The sequence below is a fragment of the Sprattus sprattus genome, assembly GCF_963457725.1.
Source record: "Sprattus sprattus genome assembly, chromosome: 13".
Classification (NCBI taxonomy): Eukaryota; Metazoa; Chordata; class Actinopteri; order Clupeiformes; family Clupeidae; genus Sprattus; species Sprattus sprattus.
Genome location: NC_137911.1, coordinates 1,041,168 through 1,063,663, shown reverse-complemented (window position 1 = coordinate 1,063,663; position 22,496 = coordinate 1,041,168). Strand labels below are relative to the sequence as shown.

At 39.9% G+C, this 22,496-nt stretch overlaps 1 protein-coding gene across 1 annotated transcript; it reads right to left on the bottom strand.

The window, feature by feature from the left end:
• Positions 1-11,145: 11,145 nt before the first annotated feature.
• LOC308373994 (potassium channel subfamily K member 17-like) lies at positions 11,146-18,656 on the bottom strand (the record flags this gene model as incomplete). The annotated part of the gene is made up of 5 exons (XM_080849680.1): positions 11,146-11,363; positions 11,575-11,743; positions 12,521-12,687; positions 12,858-12,972; positions 18,456-18,656. 5 exons carry the CDS (start codon positions 18,654-18,656, stop codon positions 11,146-11,148), a joined length of 870 nt encoding a protein of 289 aa, XP_080705806.1.
• Positions 18,657-22,496: the final 3,840 nt, after the last annotated feature.

The following is a 22,496-nucleotide window of genomic DNA, read 5'->3' as shown; positions in this document are numbered from 1 at the left end:
AATGTGGAGAGAAGTTAGGTGCGCCTAATGATGTATTGCGTGGTATTTACTAAAACTGCCTGGCGAGCACGCGTCTCTAATTTGCGGGCTAATTCTCCGCCTCATAAAAGCACGTCTTAAACAGGAAGCGCATTTCCATTGAGTCTGAAAACGTTGATATGGCAGCAGTTATAAGAGCAAGGCGAAGAAAGAAGACAGAGACAGCGCACAGAAAGAATTTCTTCAACTCGTATAACACTTTTTCAGTTAAGCGAACCACAAATCATTAGACGGTACAGGTTAACCAGCCACGCAATACTTCAATTGCTGGACCAGATCAGAGACGACATCGAACCCTCCACCCGGCGATCACATTCCATTCCATCAGTTGTTAAACGCCTGGCAACATTTGCAAATATTGGCCTCCGGATAATTTCAAACAGTTATAGCATCTGCAGTTGTTATATCTCAGCCTTCACTCAGCCAAATATTCACCCAGGTACTCGACGCATTGCTACGATGGCTGAAATTAAACTTTCCGAACGTAATTGTAGCCATTGATTGCACCCACATGCAAACAGTCCCACCTTCAATCCACGAACACATTTACCGAAACAGAAAGCACACATATTCAATGAATGTCCAGGTCATATGTGATGCCAACATCACCATTACTAACGTGGTAGCCAAATACCCTGGATCTGTCCATGACAGTTTTATCTTCCGGATATATTGTAGTGAACCCATGTCCCTTGTAGAACTAATTAATGTCGCCATGTACACATCTATATTGTTATAATAGACAGTTTATGCATTAATGACACCAATAGCAAGGGCGTAGGTTTGATCTCAGCATTGGTAGGGACACTGCCTGGCAGACCCCCCCCCCCCCCCCCAACGTAAATTTAAAAAATGTAGTTGATGTTATACTTAACAGGTAAACTTTATTAAAATACATTAACATTTGTGTACTAACTCGTGGAACTTGAAACTGATTTAAACATAATAAGAATACATAAACCCTTAGATTAAATACAAAACTGAACGTTCTCCACATTTCTTGACATCACATGTTTTTGTTGTCCTTTTTGGATGTCCCAAACATGAGTAAGACCTCATCTGAAGCCCTGATGGTCCAGCTGCTTCTTCCTCAACCTGCACTACACCTGCACTGGATTTCTTAGTTTCCTGAATGCATTTCCAAATCTTGCCTTAATGAACAAAATTACCTAATGAGAAGTACATGCAGTGCATTTGTTTGTTCTGAAATTCATTTGTAAAATGTAGTAAGTAATTGGTTCAGGTTTTATGGAGCTGTACTAAGCCTACATCATTGCAGTGCAATGAAATAATGTATTCATGAATTATATGCTGCATACATTTGGGCATCCCAATTTATTGCACCTTTTTACTACCTTCAAGTATAACATGTATTCTCAAAATAGCCAGTGTGATTGATTACATTCATGGGTAAAATTGTCTAAACATCCCTTTAAAAAACGGCATTTGAATGCAATCTTTACCAAAATGGACAATTCAACGTCTCATCTGAACCCCTTATGCTGATTAATCATCACCCTGCTCTACATCTGTAGCTTAAGGCTGCTGTTTTTCCTGCACAACAATTCATCAATTCAGTAGACACTAACCATGCTTAGTTGACTACTGACATTGGTCGAGACATTACAGGGAACGGAGATAGTTTTATTACTATCCTAGGGATCATATAGGCCTACCAGTTTATAGGGTGACCAGATTTGAGTTTGTGAAAAAGAGGACACTTCCACTCCTCTCCCGCAACGGAATTGGAAATGGCGTATCTTATCAGACTCAAAATGATCGTATTTGGAGGATGATTATCATATCTGACAACACTGGGAAAGCGGTCCACCAAATACAGTTCTCTACAGTCAGAGCTCGCGGAAGAAGGGAGATACCCTTTCCAAAACTTGTAAGGACGTTATAACTAGATTGTTATTAGGGCAAATCCCGGACGTTTTTAGAATCCCGGCCGGACGCATTTTTTAGGTCTCGAAAAGAGATGCCCTGGTAAAAAGACATAGGTCACCCTTATTATGAGTTGCTAGGCTGCTGGTACTAGACTGAACTAGCATGGTTTAATTAGGTGGGTAGTGTAGCTTATCCTTCTGGCTTCAACAAGACGAGATTACATGCTCTACACACTAACAACTTTCAAAACATGTTTCCATTGTAGGCTACAATGGGTGGCGATTTAGGGTTAGCAGCTTCGCAGTGTGGGTAGTTTTCCGACTCACTAACAGCAAGCTTTTTGATAGCTCCTTACTCAATGGGTGGAAAACACTTCTGGCATCTCTTTTCTTTTTAGGTGTCTTTTCCCTATCTACAGACCACAAAAGGGTCAAAATATCAATGCTGAGACCAAACGAAATACTGATATGAGGCGTTATTATTTCCTGGCGCATTTAGTAGCTTTCCGTAACAGACTACTAGCAGCACTCTTTCAGGATTCACGTAGTGTTTCTGACTCTGCCACTTCAGCCAATTAAATGACAGCATCTTGTCTCACAGGCTCGAGGGCGCATTGGAAAACTTAGAAATGTATTTATAACTCTTCTGGGCGACAAACATTGTATTGATAATAATACGAATGAGTTTGCAAATATATTGTGCAAAATCATTTTTTCTCAAATTAACAAAATATTGGTAGGGACTTTTTTGTCTTTCCCAAACTTTGGTCGTGACTAGTCCCTACCAACCCTATGCAAACCTACGCCCTTGGATTGGCACCAGTCATTCTTCCATGAGCAGTGGTTGCCTCGTCTTCTCTCCACAGCATGATATTGAGTCAACAATATTGAGACTCCTCTGTGGAGGAATGACCTACCTTGTGCTGTCCATTCCAGTTACAGCCTTTGGTACATTTAAACTGTTGTCATAATGTGTCATTCGGTGTTTGTACACACAGCTAACCCTAACCCTAACCCTACAAACACCGAATGACACATTAACGTGTCATTAATGTGTATGACATGTGTCATGTCATTCTTATGACACTGTCACCCTTATGTAGACCCCTTCAAATAAAGTGTTGCCTACATGTGTATGGCAATACAAGATGATGTTGGTACAGTATTTAATCACATGCTTCTATAGAATATATATATATTAAGATGTCAGCTTTTCATTTTCAACACAAGTTAAAATGTGTGCCACCTTTTTTTTTTTGGGGGGGGGGGGGGTATTTTAAATCTACAGTTAATATTCTTTAAATTAAGGGGTTGTGTGTTTCATTTGGTGTAGCCAATCCAGAGAAATATCAAAACATTTAAGGTATCATCATCTTAACAGAAAATCAGAAAATTCCAAATTTCCAATGGTTAATGTTTGGACAATTTATTCTAAGGTATAGGACTAGATTAGGAAAGACTCATTTTATCTGGGGAAGTCCTACATAACCTTTTCAGGGACTGATTCTATTTAAGATTTGTACTTCATATGGATACTACCATAAAAGTAAAGGAGTATACTATGCTGTCCAGAGGAATCAGACACATTTGGAGACTTCTTGTAAAAGCGAATATCATCTTTCACCAATTTGTTAATTACATCACATTTGCCTTTTGACATTTCCTGAGTTGCCCACGTTTATAAAAGTAATGATTGACCTATGAAGCATCAATGCCTTAATAACATGATCGCTGTTCAACAGTTCTTATATATGTTACGCAGCTGAGTCATTTCAGCCGCTGGGCACAGACCAAGCTCTGTTATGTACTAAATGTATTAAATCACTTCCAGTGAAAATCGGTTTTTGAACCTTGTTCACATATCCATATGGTATGATACGTAACATACCATGAGGGGAACAGCAGTCAACTCCATGGCTGAGTATTTCCATGGCTGAGTGTACCAATCAAAAAATCAGACAAGATAAAAGATAAGAAACCAATCACGTCAACTTGCAGGGTCAGACTGTACATGTCATTAGCATGAGACCACGTTGACACAAGACCTACAAGACAGGTAAGGCTAAATTGCATCTCCATAGCTCCTCAAATACTGCATGAGGCAAACATGTAGAGTTACATCCAAGCCATTTAAGGCCATGAAAAAAAACCTTCTTAATTATGCATTTGATGTAAAGTTTTTAGGGGTTTAATCAATGCCAGGAGAGGAACTTTAACAAAAATTGACATATACGAAAGCTTACATATATGAATCATTACATTTTTTAGGATTCAAATTCTATGTGGATTTTTTAAACCATTTGGAGTGGGTAATGAGCTCTCCTCAGAGGGGCAAAATTAACCTTGTCTCACAAAGCCGACAGGAGACTCGGTTCATTCTGGTCAGCTGTCTGGGTTTAATATAAAATTAATAATGTAATCGTAATAAAAATAATAGTAGGTTAAACAAATATCATTCCTCTGAGAACTTCTGAGATAAATAGGATGACGTTTAGCTGCCTGATGTATAAAAATGGTACAGACTATAATATTAAAAGGGTTACGTACTTGTAAAAACCCTACAATAAGCTCTTTGTTTAGGTATAGAGAGCAGACAATACAAGACCCACTACAGCTCCACTCAGCTTATCTTAAAGAATGTTATTACCTTACTGAAGGTACTACATAGTAAACATTGTTATGGCACTCTAGCTACCAAACTAGCTCGTTGGCAGAGGTGGAAAGAGTACTAAAATATTTTACTCAAGTACAAGTACTGTTACTCTGTTGAAATTGTACTCAAGTACGAGTAAATTTACCAGTCAAAAAATCTACTCAAGTAAAAGTAAAAAGTAAATCATTTAAAATGTACTTTGAGTAAAAGTAAAAAGTTACTTGTTTACAATCAGTGTTTTCTGCCTCTACTGTGATGTGCAAAAGCCCACCTGGCAAATTCCCATTGTCATTGTGACACTGCACACAACAAAATTGCATTTATGCCTCACCCATGCAAAGGAGCAGACCCAAACTATTCACGGTAAAATCATTTCCAAAACACATCTTTTTATTTAAAAAAGTGCTACATAAACTACATAGTGCTACATTCAGCAAAAAGTGCTTGTTCAGGCAAATCTTTGAGGAGCTTTCCATATTGTTGAGCTTCGTGGACAGCTGTAAGATCACTAGAAGGAGCCACCCCATGTGCGTGTTGGTGTCTGACTGCAAGATGTTCAACGCCTTTACCTAAGGTTTCATCACCTCGCGATACTCTCTGAGAAAAGTGATTTCTGCAGGACTCAACCTGTATGAAATCAGAGCAAATGAATACAATTTTAGTCTGGAAATGTACTCTTAATTAAAAAGCTAATTTATTTCAAATTAAATAATATCACATTACCGGTACATTTACCAGATGTTTATTATATCCAAAGCTACTTACAAAAGACATAATAGCCTACAATACCTATATAAGTAGCATATAATGGCCCAGCATCAATGTGCTTAGTGCATCAAAATGTTTAGTAAATATATGCATTAATGTAATGCTTTCTGGCCTGATGGATGCATTTGGTAGGACGGATAACGGCAGGTTAGCAGGCTAACGTTAGTGGGCATAGTTCTAGCTAACTGCCATCACAGTGCCAACAGGTTGCTACTTCAATATTGTATTGCAGTATTAGCAGTACCATACACAGTTTTCGGGATATGGCTAGCTTGTTGTCAGTTTAAACCTGGAAAGGCACGAGAAACATGACTTACCTCAACGTGCTTTCGGAGATTCGACGTCGAATTCTTGTAAGCTGATATGTTGGACTTCTTCGGCACACATAGTTTGCATTGCATGATATAGCTTTCTCCACGTTTCTCCACGATGCTGAACATGTTTTCAAGATAGGGCCATGGCTGCACTGGGTTAGAGGAAGAACGGCTCAAGTTGGTCTCCTTTGAAGTAGCAGGTGAATCTCCATCGTCTGCCTCCATGTCAGCCATCATCGTTTGAGTGAGAGACAGACTGTACGCGCCAACACTCTATATAAAATAACTAGGTTCTAGGCTAGAATTCTAGAGCTGCTGGCGCGCAGGGGCACAACGTTCAGTTTTTTACATCCCATAATTCATTACCAGAACACGTTTTTTTTTGTTTCAGTGAGATTTTTTTTACTCAGTAACGCTTGTGCTCTAAAATGTACCAAAGTACATTACTCCAAAGAAAATGTACTTAAGTAAAAGTAAAATTACACATTTTAAAAAGTAGTTAAAAAAGTACAAGTACACAAAAAAGCTACTCAATTACAGTAACGCGAGTAATGTAATTCGTTACTTTCCACCTCTGCTCGTTGGCTAGCTAAATACAAATGTTTAACTGTCCTATTTTCAGGACATATTATTAGAACTATTAATCATTTAGGAGTCTTGCTAAACAGAATATTTCTTTCTTGAAGTGATGGCATTGTTAAGGAGAATTTTTATAGATGTCAGCTTTAAGTATTAAGGTTACTTGGTTTCACCTTTCCAAATAAAAGATAAAAAGTAGTCTTCACATTGGTGGGCAAAAAATTATTATGATATATGTGACCCGGCACGCGAAAAGGGGGAACAAGTCGGCCGAGACGATTTCGAGTAAAACACAATTGAAGTTTTTTTTTTCAAAATTAGTGATTTTCGTTTTTTTGCAGAATGTGCAAGTTGAAGTCATGAAGAAGCCTCTCCATGTTTCAGATAACAGTATTGGTTACCTTAAAAGTATACATTTTGTCGTTGAAGTTGGTACAGTTTGGTTAAATTAAGCGTCGCTCTCGTCGCGCTTGGGGGGTGTTACCTAATTTCCATATGAACAGCTGAATCGCGTTTGTTATTTTTTTCCGACCAATCAGCTCTACATTACAAGCGATACACATGGCTACTTATACAGCATCATACGCCACTATTATCCGAAGTTAAAAACATGTGATCTACTTCGGGAGCATTTTACTCCCCTGCAATCTCTACGTTCAGAGACAGACAGCAGGAAAGGTTAACAAACGGAATGAAATAGCTAAACATTACACACGCTATGCTTTAATAAAACTCACGTTTTATGAGACACTTAAACAGAGGCTCACCATTGAAGATCTTTTTGCACACAGACGTTCGTTCTGAAAACTATCTACATCCACCCAGCGAGGTTTATCCATGTAGTTGTGGAGAGTTGCATCATCAGAGTTGCATCATATTTCATTAAAACGTCACACTTCTTACATTGGACATATCCACCAGCCTAATTACAATGTGCATTGTCTACTTAGCAGAAAGATCTCCATAAAGTAGATTTCCCTTCGTTTAGTATCATTTTAAACTTTCCAGATGACTGCCCCCGCTCGCCAAGTGAAACGTGTCCAGAAACAAGGCTCCTTTGTCTGGATAGCCATAGCTAGCATAACTACCATTCAAATCCAATGGTAATGCTACCTAGCTAGGTTTCCTAACTGTCGGTATCCATCGTTAACTCATTAATCGTTAACCATCATGTCACTGGCTTGAATTTGAGAATGGCATGCTAGTAGTACATTTAGTAGTACATTTAATATCAGTACACTTGATTCATTACTGCTGATGTGTTACTTATATGTTACTTATTAGCAGCTAGCTACCTAGCCACTATGTGTTCAGTTAGTGTTAGCGGCAAGCTAGCTGGTTGAGTTGCGCTTCAGTTAAGACGCTGCGTAGGATAACGTACTTCATTATCACATTCGATTATTTATTACAAACAAAAACAACATATTTCAGAAGTGACAGGTGTGTAGACAATGTATGAAGTCTTGTTTGACTCTCAGCAGGAACATATCTTACAGTATTTTCCAATTTGTTTTGTACAGTCGCAAAATGGCAACAAAGTTGACGACGACCTATTATCCCGCATTGATTTAAAATGCCGTTGGAAATAAAGCTCAACAAGAAAAAGAATTTACACCGAACGTCGCAAAATCAAAATTCTATTATTTGTATCAGGCTGGTTTGTACACGCAGTATTACAACAGTACCTTATACACTTCAATACGCTGTATATGTGCCATTTTTGCTACAAAGCTAATCTAAATAGGGTGACCAGACGTCCTCTTTTTCCCGGACATGTCCTCTTTTTGAGACCTAAAAAATGCGTCCGGCAGGGATTCCCAAATCGTCCGGGATTTTGCCTAGTTTCTGTTCATAGTAATTTCCGCAAATTGACCGAGTGTTGGGAACACACCAGCGACCGATGACTTCTTACATAGTTAATTGAGAGTACCATATGCTGTATATACCCCTGGAATGGCCAACCTATCTCGGTCATGGTGTGTATTATTTTGTAGAAAGAAAATAGTCAGTAGCAATCTATAACACAATTATATGCTTATCCTACATAAACTATGGAAACTATTAAAAAAAACTATTCAATTAAATGAATCATTTCTTATTTTCATTGGTATTGTTGTTATATACAGATATGCAATGATTTGTGGGTAATATTTTGTTGTCCAATGTCAAGTCTCTATTTTATCATGTGACGAGACGATCTAATTTAGACGCAAAATCTAAACGTCAAGACCTAGAGGCAAAATACACAGGCAAGCACTTTTCAAACATAAAGGTGGTGATGCATGATATTCTTATTCAATGGAAAGGATAGCCAGCCAATTCAGCCTCTCCTGCTCCATGCGGCCCCTCAGGTAGGTACTTTTGAGTTTCAATTTGGAAAAAGATCACTCGGCTGTTGCCACTGTCACAGATGTCAGAAACACCGAAGGTGGATTTTAGGGAATGATAATCCACAATTAGCATTTTGGCAAATTGGGAGACTACGGACTGCTAGGCAATCTGCTCCAAAACAGGCCCTGAATGATAGGTCGCCGCTGAGCTCCTGTTTCATTGTATATGTGTTTTTCAGATGTTGGTAAAGCTGCTGTGTCGCTGTCGTAACTACCCCCCCCCCCCCAGACCCCCCCCCCCCCCCCCCGACCGTCACCGCTGAAGTGTCCTCTTTTTCACCAACTCAAATCTGGTCACCCTAATTTAAATACCCTTTTTGGGCAGGGACTTGAGTTTTCCGAAATCCGGGATGACACCGAAATCAATATTAAGTAACGTGTACCAGCGCTTGCGGGATAATAGGTCGGGCTACGATAAAATTATTTAGTCTTCAGTGACACCTAGGGGGAAGGGCTACAGATACCAGATGTCAGTGTGACATCTGTGAGGAGGGCTAATCCCAATGAGATGCAAATGAGCACAACTGTCTTCCCTTTGTCCAAGGTGAGGTGATTCAGACAATCTTAGAGGTGCCTTTTCTCAATAAAAGCTTTTCAGAGGTGTATACATTCAAATGATCACAACTTATACAAATATTACCAGATTTACATGAGTGACATCATTGGATAGCTTTACACTTACACTTTCAGAATCTGTGAATAACTCAAAATGTCTCAAAACGACTTGTGGCTGGTTTAGCCATGCCTGGTCACATATAGGGCCTCATTTATAAAACGTACTTACGCACATAATTGATCTTAGACTGTGCGTGCGATCAAATCCACGTCTAAGTACAGATTTATAAAAACCGTCTTAGACGTAGAAAAGGACGTAACTCTACGTCTGGTTTTAGTTCGTGTAAGTACATTTCCTTGTGGCAATACTGGAGTACTGCAGGAATTTAGAACTCAAAGCGCCGACACGCAGTTTCATCATCATCATCGTCAGCACCACCGTCACCATTAGGGCTAATGTTTCGCTCAATAAAATCAATTAAACTATTAGAACAATTCACACATGAATGAGATTCACGTCTAATAGGTATTCCGTTTTAATTTCACAAGTGTAAAACATTTCGCTCAATCTATAGCCTATAGAAAGTCTAATAGTGGCTTAGTTTTCATTAGGAGATATGGCTGCATTGGCGTTGTAATAGGGTATTGCCAACTACGCAACTGCGCAATTTCGTGATCGCGCAGACTTTTTGACACAAGATGATGTATGGCTGATAAGTAGGTACCGCTTGCCGAGAGCGTTGTGCCCAAATGGCCTCTCGTCTACAGAGGCGCACCAGATGCAACCAGGCCATACACGTTCAGGTTTTGGCTGTTGGATTCCTGGCTACAGGAACGTTCCGAGGAGAAATTGGAGACCAGTCGAGCAATCCCCGTCATCATTAAGCAGAATTTTGCCCGATGTTCTTTGCAGTATTATCCCTCTATATGCCCGCATCCCCATCATCATTAAGCAGAATTTTGCCCGATGTTCTTTGCAGTATTATCCCTCTATATGCCCGCATCAATTAGAATTCCATACAGTGCCCAGGAACAGCAAATTGTGAAAGAGGATTTCCTGCGTAAAACAGGGTTCCCAATGTATTCTCATCCAGATTGTGCACACTCAAACAGCCTAGGAAGCCCACTTCAATACAGCACATGCCCGTGCGCGGTCGGTAGTGGAGCGCACCAAAGCCATGGTGCTGCTGCCGTATGCGGCTTCTGGTGATTCGGAGACGTGTCTACTACATTTCACATACTTTGCTTTTGCCATTACGCTACCAGACAGGCTTTCTAACGATGTTTTGGCCCGCATCTGCTCTTCCATCAGCAGAACGTCGATGTCAGCCTCACTTTAATTCTTCTGATTACATGTTTCTTTCTTGATTGCCACTGTCACAGAGAGTTTGTGCATTGAGGATGCGCTCTGTTTGTGCATTGATTATGCTGATTAGATTAAATAGGGGCGTTTTGAGGGCGGAGATTCAGTTGCGCACAATTCAACGACCATTTGTGATTTATAACCGAAAGATTGGCGTACACGTGTTTTTTTGTGTGTACGTCCGTTTCTGTGGATCTCACTTATGCTCATTTCAGGAAATGTCTTAGACAAAATGTAGGATGGTTTCTACGCAACTTTTTATAAATGAGGCCCATGGAGTTATAAACTGAAAGGAGGTTTTTATATAATGATACCACTATGCAAAGACAAAATTATCTTTACTTGTGTACCTTGAAATAGAAACATGAACTTGTCAACAATATCCATCAAATCTAAAAAAATGCTAAAACTATTTTCTAGCCTTCCAGTGTCATTGTCTGTGTTGTTCTGGAATGCAGACTATGATTCACTTCATTCAAAGCATTTAACAAACTATACTCATCCCCCATCCATTTGTCGTTCTACATTTAAACCACTTTGAAACATAACTGAGCCTGTTATCCCCAAGCGGATCACTGCAGCTAGCTTCATATTGTCACTTGATGCTTTTCTCTGGTGCCTGGGTCTCCTCCAGTTGGCTGCCCTGTGACATGGAGGCCGTACCCTCTCGCTTTTCTTTCAGGTAGCCATTCAATCCCTCAAGGAGGTCAATGCAGTGGTTGATGAGAAGGGCTAGCCAAGCCAGGCCAAAAAAGATCCAGGCACCCATGATGTATGCATACCACTCAGGGTAATGGCGGTCAGGGTCATTATCTGAAAGGGGAGACAAAATATCAAAGGGGACATAGAGTTTTGGAAACTAAATGATAATAGTGTACTGACTTATTTCCATTAGTCAGTTGTTTATGTCCTCATTCAGGACCAGGATCGAACTGTATTTAAGACACTGACTTTGCATATCAGCATGCTAATCATTTAAGCAAAAACATTAAAGGCTGCACATGTAGAAATTAGTTCATCTCACCAGCCACATAGTCTCCAAAGCCGATTGTGCTAAGGGTGATGAAACAGTAGTACACTGCTTCAGCAGAGGACCAACCCTCATACTGCTGGAAAATCATCACAGGTGCCACAAAATACAACACCGCCAGAGTGGCAAATGACAGACTGTGGATGAACACCCGCACATACTTCTGTGGAGAGATACACACACACATGTTCATGAGGATCAGGCCAAACATGGAGCTTTGTTTTGGCAAATGACAGCCTAACAATTTATGAAAACATTCATTGTTACGAGAAACAATAGAGTTTCTCCATACATGATTCAATCAAGAGGTGTATATATATATATATATATATATAATGAGACAAATAAGAAACAATGGAGTTTATCCATACATGATTAAATCAAGAGGTATATATATATATATATAATGAGACAAATAAGAAACAATAGAGTTTCTCCATACATGATTCAATCAAGAGGTATATATATAAATATATATATATATATAATGAGACAAATAAGAAACAATGGAGTTTATCCATACATGATTCAATCAAGAGGTATATATATATATATATATATATATATATATATATATATATATATATATATATATATATATATATATATATATATAATGAGACAAATAAGAAACAATGGAGTTTATCCATACATGATTAAATCAAGAGGTATATATATATATATATATATAATGAGACAAATAAGAAACAATAGAGTTTCTCCATGCATGATTCAATCAAGAGGTATATATATAAATATATATATATATATAATGAGACAAATAAGAAACAATGGAGTTTATCCATACATGATTCAATCAAGAGGTATATATATATATATATATATATATATATATATAATGAGACAAATAAGAAACAATGGAGTTTATCCATACATGATTAAATCAAGAGGTATATATAACGAGAACAACTAAGCTCACTTTGTGGTTGGTCTTCTGCTCAATGAAGTGAACGGATTTTCTCTCAATGGACAGCATGTATTTGCCGACTTTGTTAAGGACCACTACATTAAGAGGGATCCCAACCAAAGCAAAGAAAACACAGAAGATCTGTCCATACATAGTGCTGGGACTGATATTTCCATAACCTATGATACAAGGAAATTGTGAAATCAGTGATTGGGGGAATCAACATGCTATAGAAACAAAATACAGGTAAATAAATGGATGTGGAAAAAACTAAATAATGAATACTAAGCTGTAATTCTAGGTTATCTGTATAAAAGTATCCTCCATTAAGACTTGTGAGACACATTACCAATTGTGGTGACGACAGTGGCAGCAAAGATGGAGGAGCTGGTAAACTTCCAGAAGCCTTCAGAGGTGGAGTTGCTCTTCAGACTGAGGCCATACTTGGATGCTGATCGGATCAGCTGAGCACATACCATACAAGAGCAAACAAACAGTCAACTTTACAGTGTTAGGATTATTGAAGCTTTATGTTTCAGTCCATGATTCTGGTGAAAGATTGTTCATCCGTACCCCTGAAACGTGTTGATTATGGCTATAATAATTATTATGGCTATAATTGTTTCTGGTTGGTCTGTGCCACTTTGTTTCTTTCCAGTACCAGTACCAGTACTATTCAATGTAATCATTGCTCCATGATCATGCTTCAGACGAGGCTTCAACATGTATGCCTGTGACTGAATTAGTACCAATATAAATGTATAGAAAAACAATATAATTTACACTTTACACTGCATTTTGTGTTCAACTTTTCAGTTAAATACACCCAGGAGCTGTTTCTTTGAAGAAGATTCTTCAGAAACACACACAGACAAAAGGTATTTTTTGAAGGTTAAAAGCCTTGCATCGACTTGAAATGTCTCATACATGTGTTAGAATGGAAATATTGACACAGTCCATTACATAACCTGTGTCCAGGGTCAGCAGAGTTTTGTACACATCTGAGGGGGATTAGTTTGTCTCATCCCTTTTGGAGGGATTGGCTGGACTATTATTTGGTGCTAAAGGGAACTATGTCATTTACAAGATTCAGATCATACTGAAAGCAGAAATTGAAACTTTCAGCAGTCTGATATTACATCTCCACAAGTGAGTCTAATCATCTTCCTGTGAAGTTCTGTATGTTATGTAAACATCCTCCAGAGAAGTTCTGTATGTAATGTAAAATGAAGTTGTTGAGCATCTTTAAAGGGAAGCAAATGGAAAGCATAAACCTTTTCAAGAGGTGCCTGACAATATGCAATACGCATCAGACAATATCTACGACGCATTAGACAATATGCATTACGCATTAGACAATATGTACAACATATTAGACAATATGCAATACGCATTAGACAATATGTACGACGCATTAGACCAAGGGTCGGTAACAACGACATGAAATTAACAACGTTGACAACACAACACTCGAAATTGAACATTAGGCCTACCCAGAGATTAATGCGACCTCGGGTGCTGCATAGACTTGCTGATGGCCTTGTCGTCTGGCTCATATTCAGTGAGGTGAAGCTTCATGCAAGCATTGAGGTTTTCATCATTTAACCGCGAGCGCAGGTTCGTCTTTATATTTTTTATATGTGAGAAAGATTTAAAGATAGATTTCTCACATGCATAAGTGGAACCGTGGTTACCATGGTTAACACAGCAATACTAACACGTTGCAATGTGCGATATGTAATGGGCAGTTCTTTCAAAGTTTTTAGAATCAGTTCGTCTTTGGATGGAAGCTTTCCCATGTCAGTCCACTCGCAAGCTGGGCTCGCTGAAGTGCGATTCCTTCCAGCTGATCGTTCAGTGATTTGAACTTGCCCACCTAGATTAGGGTGACCAGATTTGCTGGACCTAAAACTGGGACACTTTGCGCGTTTCCATAATGCACGCACACACTTTTTATCCTGAACATGTGCCAGGAACATACATTTTGCAGCAACAGGAGGGTTTCTAGGTATCAAAGATATGGGGGGTTTATCCCCAAGGGGAGAGGCATGTTTGCGCGCGCAGCAATTTTTTTGGGGTGCCCATTTGAAATAAATCTTCATTATCAAATGATAAATATTGTATAATTGGCTGAAATGGAAGGCAGATGCATTCACTTTAATCATGTCAAATTAGGATTCACAAGCATTAACTGATTATAAACAACAACATTCTATAGGTAGGGACTGATATTATTGTTTCGAAATACTAGAGAGATATATTGATGCAAAGAATAGAGAGATGTCGATAGTTATTTCTTGTATTTCGAATTTGCTCGTTCACACTAACAAATTAGCTAGCTAGCTTGTTAGCTTAGTGTTAACATAGCCCACTACATTACAATATTCCCTTTCATTTACCTCAAGTAAACCTACATTTGAGCAGGTAACAATCGTTAACAACTACAGATAACAGAAACAGCCACATTCTGTAACTACCTGTACTTACAATTTCACTCCTTGCACCGTTTACTTTGAGCTAAACTCCATGGCTATAATCCTGGCTGTCGTTGAAGAGACGTTACTTGGCAGAAACAAATACATTGTAACGCTGGTTGCACAGGTTATGCAGACGCAGACTTGATTGACTGACACACGCACACATTGTTCAAATCATACCTGGACGCTCTATTAGTATTTCTACATGGGTTTAGTCAGTGGTGGTCCGTCAGGGCCTTCAAGGCCTTCTCTGCTGGCCTAAACATCATCAGAAAATAAATGTAATAAAATAAATGTAATTTTAATATTTTCTTTTCATAAATATGTATTACATTATTCCCCATAGTCCATTATCTTCATTTCATAGCTTCCAGCGTTGTTAATTTATGTTAGAGCTTTCATCCAATCATATTTCAGCTTCATATATCATGTGTTGCCACGCTCCTAGCAATCTTCCCCGAGAACAGAAATCTTCCCTGAGGCCTTCAGAATTCACATTGAAGGCCCGTGTATATCTGATTGGTTATCACAACTGGCTGTTTCAGTTCATTTAAGTTGAATGAACTGAAACAGACAGTTGTGACAACCAATCAGATTTCGAGTTGGCGACACTGGGCCTTCTAGAAGGCCCGGAAGATTTATTTCCTCGCGTTGAACGTGATACGTAAACGTCCTTTGATTGGATACTGAGGCAGACCGGTGCAGTGCTTCAGTGCTCAGTTTAGCTGGCTAATGCAAAAACGACGTACATCGCTTTCAATGCTTATTATGCTAGTTGTTTCAATTGGTAAGACTAAATATAATAACATTAACCAACTCAAATAAACTAGTTTACACCAACTTGATAATTCCAGTTTTTGATACAATTACAACGCCATTTTCAAGACGGAACTTTCAAGAAAAACTGGATATCGTGAGGATGGCAAGTTTAATGAAACTGCTTTGCAGGTGGGACAATGCGATGTTTAGTGGACAAACTTGTTAAAGCTCACAAAAACTTTGTAGACTAATCCCTGAAAATCGCCTTTTGTTTTTAAGCTGTGACGGTAATATTCAAGCGATAATATAACTGAGAGTTTACTACTCTTAATGTATTGTTAATACGGGTGTATTGATTTTAAATGCTCCGGAAATATTAATAAAGTCTGTTGTACTCGACTATGTTAAGGTGATGCAATGCTCACTTATACTGCCTTTCTGTATAAATATAATGGTTCGAGAGCCATGGCGTCATAATGATGGTATTAGGAGGTGGATTCACTCAGTTTAAAATCGTGTAGGACATCCCTGAAGGCCTAGTCGTGAAATGCACGGACCGCCACTGGGTTTAGTTAAAAAGGCTATAATAAGACCACATCGGCTATGTAATCGTTGACAACCGGGACAATTTCATAGTGGTTGGTGTAAACCGGGAGATTTTAGCGTTAGGTTTTTGTCGGGACGCGGGACACGCAACTCAAAATCGGGACGGTTCCGGTAAAACTGGGACGTCTGGTCACCCTAACCTAGATGTCAGACGAGGTCAGTTTGGCACTCTCCATTTCGAAATTGCCGATAGAAACACCAGGGGCCTGATTTACTAACAGGATTGCGCCCATTTCTGGCGTAAAATAGCGGTCGTAAACATAAAACGGTATTTACTAAGGGGGCGCATTTGAGTAGAGTCGCATATTAACGCTTTGGGGGTGTGTACCTGCCAACAAGTGGGATGGCACGAAACGTGGGTGGTAACGTGCTATTTAATGGGAGGAGTGCGCCTAATGATGTATTGCGTGAAAATTACTAAACTGCCTGGCGAGCGCAGGTCCCTGATTTGCGGGCTAAATTCTCCGCCTCATAAAAGCACGTCTTAACAGAAAGCGCGTTTTCATTGAGTCTGAAAATATATATGGCAGCAGTTATAAGAGCAAGGAGAAGACAGAGACAGCGCACATAAATATTTTTTTCAACTCGTATAACACATTTTCAGTTAAGCGAACCACAAATCATTAGACGGTACAGGTTAACCAGCCTCGCAATACTTCAATTACTGGACCAGATCAGAGAGACATCCAACCCTCCACCCAGCGGATAATTTCAACCAGTTTGTGGAAAAGTGAATTCCCCTTTCCACCGTCAACATTAACATTGACTTATAACTCACGTTGCCCCGCAGACACGAGAGAAAGACACTTCACTCTCGTTGCTTGCAGGAGCGAAAGAGAGAGAGAGAGAGGCATTGAACTTGCGCACACACACACACCCACACACACACACAGAGCGAGTTCGGCTCTGAACGCAATTGTGGACTTTGAAATCGCAAACTTTCCGAACGTAATCGGAACCATTGATTGCACCCACGTCCATATATATTGTAGTGAACCCATGTCCCTTGTAGAAATTATTAATCTCGCCATGTACACATCTATATTGTTATAATAGACAGTTTATGCATTAATGCCACCAATAGCATATTCTTTATAATCGTGTTCTTTTAAACATCTTGCTGTAGGTGATGGCGGGCAGAACAACAATATAGCAGCGCACACATTGAATCAGGTTCAGTGATTGAGCGAACGTGAACCAATATATATATATATCTCCACCTCACTGAACCTTTATTTTCTCTTCCTAAATAAATACCACGGAAAATGCGCAAAAAACACCATGCGTTAATGTGCGACTGCAGTTTAAGCAGCGGTTGCAGTGTTAGTAAATCAGGCCCTATATAGGGCGGAGTAAACACAGATTGCCCAGCGCGATCTGGTTTGATAAATACCAAGTAAAATGTGCAAAAACACCGTGCGTTAATTTGCGAACGCAGATTAAGCAGCGCTCGCATATTAGTAAATCAGGCCCCAGGGATGCACAATACGTTTTTCCCCTTTATGACATTTTTATCTAGCCTTTCAAAGTTTTCCCGTTGACGAAACTGTACGGAAATATGTGATTTTGTTTGATATTGGCATGGCAACCTGCCACGAATGTAACAATATTGTGCAGGCTATGGTTATGCAGTCAAGTGAGGTGGAAAGTTAAATTAAATCACTCAGATAGACCTACGTATTTGGCACAAAGCCTTGTTATTTTAATATAAGTAGTATTTTTCTCTAACCCTTTTCGTCCGAGAGCCCCGGCCGTCAGCAAAAGAGCCAGTGGTGGCTCGCGATGGGTTCCTGACCCATGCATTAGACAATATGCAATACGCATTAGACAATCTGCAATACACATTAGACAACATGTACGACGCATTAGACAATATGTACGACGCATTAGACAATATGTACGACGCATGTCCTTCTTATGTATTTTTTTATTTCACCCTTTCTATTTTAGTTTCCCTCATATTTAGACACAAAGAGATTTCTAATAGTTTTGTTTTGAATCTGTGAATATTTCTGCATCTCTAGTCATTTCCATTGAGATTCACCCCTGCTATTTCTCCCAGCTTTTGCCAGTCCCTAATATCAAGACCCCCTCCCACTCCTCACCTGGCCCACTTCTTCCAGGCTTTGGATATCCAAGCAGCTGAGCCTCTGGAGCAATCTGCTCTTTTCTTCTCTGAGATGAACCAGGTTCTGTTCCACATGGCTCCCCTCCAGTCTCCAGAACACTGCCCCACCAGCCAGCACAAAGGCCACATACACCACACCCAACAGAAGGATGGAGGGTAGCCTAGACACAAACTGCATTCTAAAGGTACCTCCTAGTGTCTCAGTAATAGATATAGACGTTTTCTGACGGAGGAGATCTGAAGACTTTGTGGCTCTGAGTGTGCTGTGGTGAGCCACTGTGGAACTAGTGATAAAGAGAATCGGCCACAGGCAAATCACACTTAGACTGGACAAGCCTGTTCTCAGCTTCTCAGGGCCATGCATGCAAATACTCAGTGTTGAGAAGGTAATGAGAAGGCCATGGTTGACATGACAACCTTTAAACAGTGGGAATATTCCATATAGTAAACCCAGTATGATGATTATGATCCTCTTCCAGCAAACTTCATCATTGCAGACAGTCCTTCAAAAAAGCTTATCCTTCCCGTGTATGAGTGAAACTGGTGAGCTTGTTAGATAGATAGATGGATAGTTTATTGATCCCCAGGGAAATTAAGGTCATCCAGTAGCTTACACTTAACTCACAAACATACATACATGAATCACATTAAAAAACACAATACAATAAATACATTACACACAATACACATAGGGAGAACATGTACACAGGGATTGGGGTGTTTACAGGTACAGGATAGTAGTGGAAAGTAGTGCATGAGTGTTCATGTGTATGTGTGGATAGTGCAAAGAGTCCTGTGCTTGTGTGTGTGAGGATAGTGCAAAGTGATATAAATAGTAAAAAAAAACAAAGTAAAGACTGTCCAAGGGGCTAGTGAAGCCAGTAAAAAAGGATGGGCAGTGGGATCGAATAAAGTGAGATGAGAAGTGTGGGGCAGACTCAGACTCATGCAGACAAGTCCATCTCCCTCTCCCTCCCCTTCTGCGTGGCGTTGTAGAGCTGTATGGCCCTGGGGACAAAGGACTTCCTCAGCCTGTCTGATGAGCATGACAGTGACAGGAGTCTGCCACTGAAGATGCTCCTTTGACTATTGAAGGTACTGTACAGTGGGTGGTGGTCATTGTCCAAGATGATCAGCAGCCTACTCAGGGTCCTTCTCTCCGCCACTGTTGTAAGGCAGTCCAGTTCGGTGCCAACAACAGCTCATGCCTTTCTCACCAGCCTGTCAAGTCGCCCTGCATCCCTCTTCTTTATGCTGCCTCCCCAGCACACCACAGCATAAAAAGGACGCTGGCCACAACAGACTGGTAAAACATGCGCAGGAGTTTGTTGCAGACATTGAAGGACCTCAGCCTTTACTGTCCAGATGAACTCCTAAGTACTTGTAGGTGTTGACCACCTCCACACTGACACCCTCTATGGAGACTGGTAGCAGAGGAGGCTGAGACCTCCTAAAATCCACCACCACCACCATGTTTCATGGGGATGTTCATTGTCCTTTTAACTGCGATACCATCAACCATAATATTTGGTCATGCGGTGTCATATAATGGTAAAAAGGTTCAAAATAGCAGCAGACACTAAAGACAACCTTCCAGTTGTCAAACATGGTGATGCAAAATATGACTCTGGCAACAAAAACAAATTCACCAAACTAAGAGCCGCATTCACCTGAGATGCAGACACCCTTTCCATATTGTTGCCTGCGCCCTCTGGCCTCGGTGGCTACGGCCGAACAACACCCGTGGGAATATCCCTTACCTACCCAACTCGCACGAGTACTATATTGCTTATGTAACAGGGTTAAAAAATACATGTTTATTTTCACAGGATATTTATTTTTCTGATTCCTGTTGTCGTGTGTTTTATGGTTTTCATTGCTGCGGTGGATATGCATTTCTTTTTGTATGGAATTACAACTACCGCATGCAGTTATCAATTAGTGATGTCTTTCAGTTCTGATTGGATTAGGATCTGAGAAAAGAAGTAGAGACTGGAATTCGAGAGAGGAAACCCCAGGTATGACGCGGAGGACAATGAAGGCAACACGCTTTCTCCAGAGGTCTTCGCGGTCGTTGGGTGGACTGAAGGCAACACGCTTTCTCCTGAGGACTGTGCGTTCGTTGAGCGAACTGAAGGCAACACGCTTTCTCCAGAGGACTGTGCGTTCATTGAGTGAACTGTACAGCTTGTTGGCCGTCGATGACGGGACACTGACGGTGAGACGAAAAGATTCCACAAACATACTGACCGGAGAGTTTCAACAAACACACTGACCGGAGAGTTTCAACAACCACACTGACCGGAGTGACATACTGGTCAGGGACGATCCATCTCATAACGTTGTGGACCTTCAGTGTTGGTCTGTCGGTACGGTTTACATTGAAGCTAGCTAGCAGGTAGACTAACCGCCTACCACGTTAGTGTTAGCTTGTGTGACTGGTAAATGTTTGTTAGATAACTGGTTTAGTTTTGGTTTGTTCTAACGTGTATTGATTTTGTCGCCACTTTGAGTTGGTGAATGTGTTTTCTAAATGTGTTTTGTATTGTATGTTGTATTTGTTAATAACAACTCGCTAGATAAAGCACTTGTTTTGGTTTTTATTTATATTCATACTGGGAAAGGGGACCCAAGATCAGAGGTGGAAAGAGTACTAAAATATTTTACTCAAGTACAAGTACTGTTACTCTGTTGAAATTGTACTCAAGTACGAGTAAATTTACCAGTCAAAAAATCTACTCAAGTAAAAGTAAAAAGTAAATCATTTAAAATGTACTTTGAGTAAAAGTAAAAAGTTACTTGTTTACAATCAGTGTTTTCTGCCTCTACTGTGATGTGCAAAAGCCCACCTGGCAAATTCCCATTGTCATTGTGACACTGCACACAACAAAATTGCATTTATGCCTCACCCATGCAAAGGAGCAGACCCAAACTATTCACGGTAAAATCATTTCCAAAACACATCTTTTTATTTAAAAAAGTGCTACATAAACTACATAGTGCTACATTCAGCAAAAAGTGCTTGTTCAGGCAAATCTTTGAGGAGCTTTCCATATTGTTGAGCTTCGTGGACAGCTGTAAGATCACTAGAAGGAGCCACCCCATGTGCGTGTTGGTGTCTGACTGCAAGATGTTCAACGCCTTTACCTAAGGTTTCATCACCTCGCGATACTCTCTGAGAAAAGTGATTTCTGCAGGACTCAACCTGTATGAAATCAGAGCAAATGAATACAATTTTAGTCTGGAAATGTACTCTTAATTAAAAAGCTAATTTATTTCAAATTAAATAATATCACATTACCGGTACATTTACCAGATGTTTATTATATCCAAAGCTACTTACAAAAGACATAATAGCCTACAATACCTATATAAGTAGCATATAATGGCCCAGCATCAATGTGCTTAGTGCATCAAAATGTTTAGTAAATATATGCATTAATGTAATGCTTTCTGGCCTGATGGATGCATTTGGTAGGACGGATAACGGCAGGTTAGCAGGCTAACGTTAGTGGGCATAGTTCTAGCTAACTGCCATCACAGTGCCAACAGGTTGCTACTTCAATATTGTATTGCAGTATTAGCAGTACCATACACAGTTTTCGGGATATGGCTAGCTTGTTGTCAGTTTAAACCTGGAAAGGCACGAGAAACATGACTTACCTCAACGTGCTTTCGGAGATTCGACGTCGAATTCTTGTAAGCTGATATGTTGGACTTCTTCGGCACACATAGTTTGCATTGCATGATATAGCTTTCTCCACGTTTCTCCACGATGCTGAACATGTTTTCAAGATAGGGCCATGGCTGCACTGGGTTAGAGGAAGAACGGCTCAAGTTGGTCTCCTTTGAAGTAGCAGGTGAATCTCCATCGTCTGCCTCCATGTCAGCCATCATCGTTTGAGTGAGAGACAGACTGTACGCGCCAACACTCTATATAAAATAACTAGGTTCTAGGCTAGAATTCTAGAGCTGCTGGCGCGCAGGGGCACAACGTTCAGTTTTTTACATCCCATAA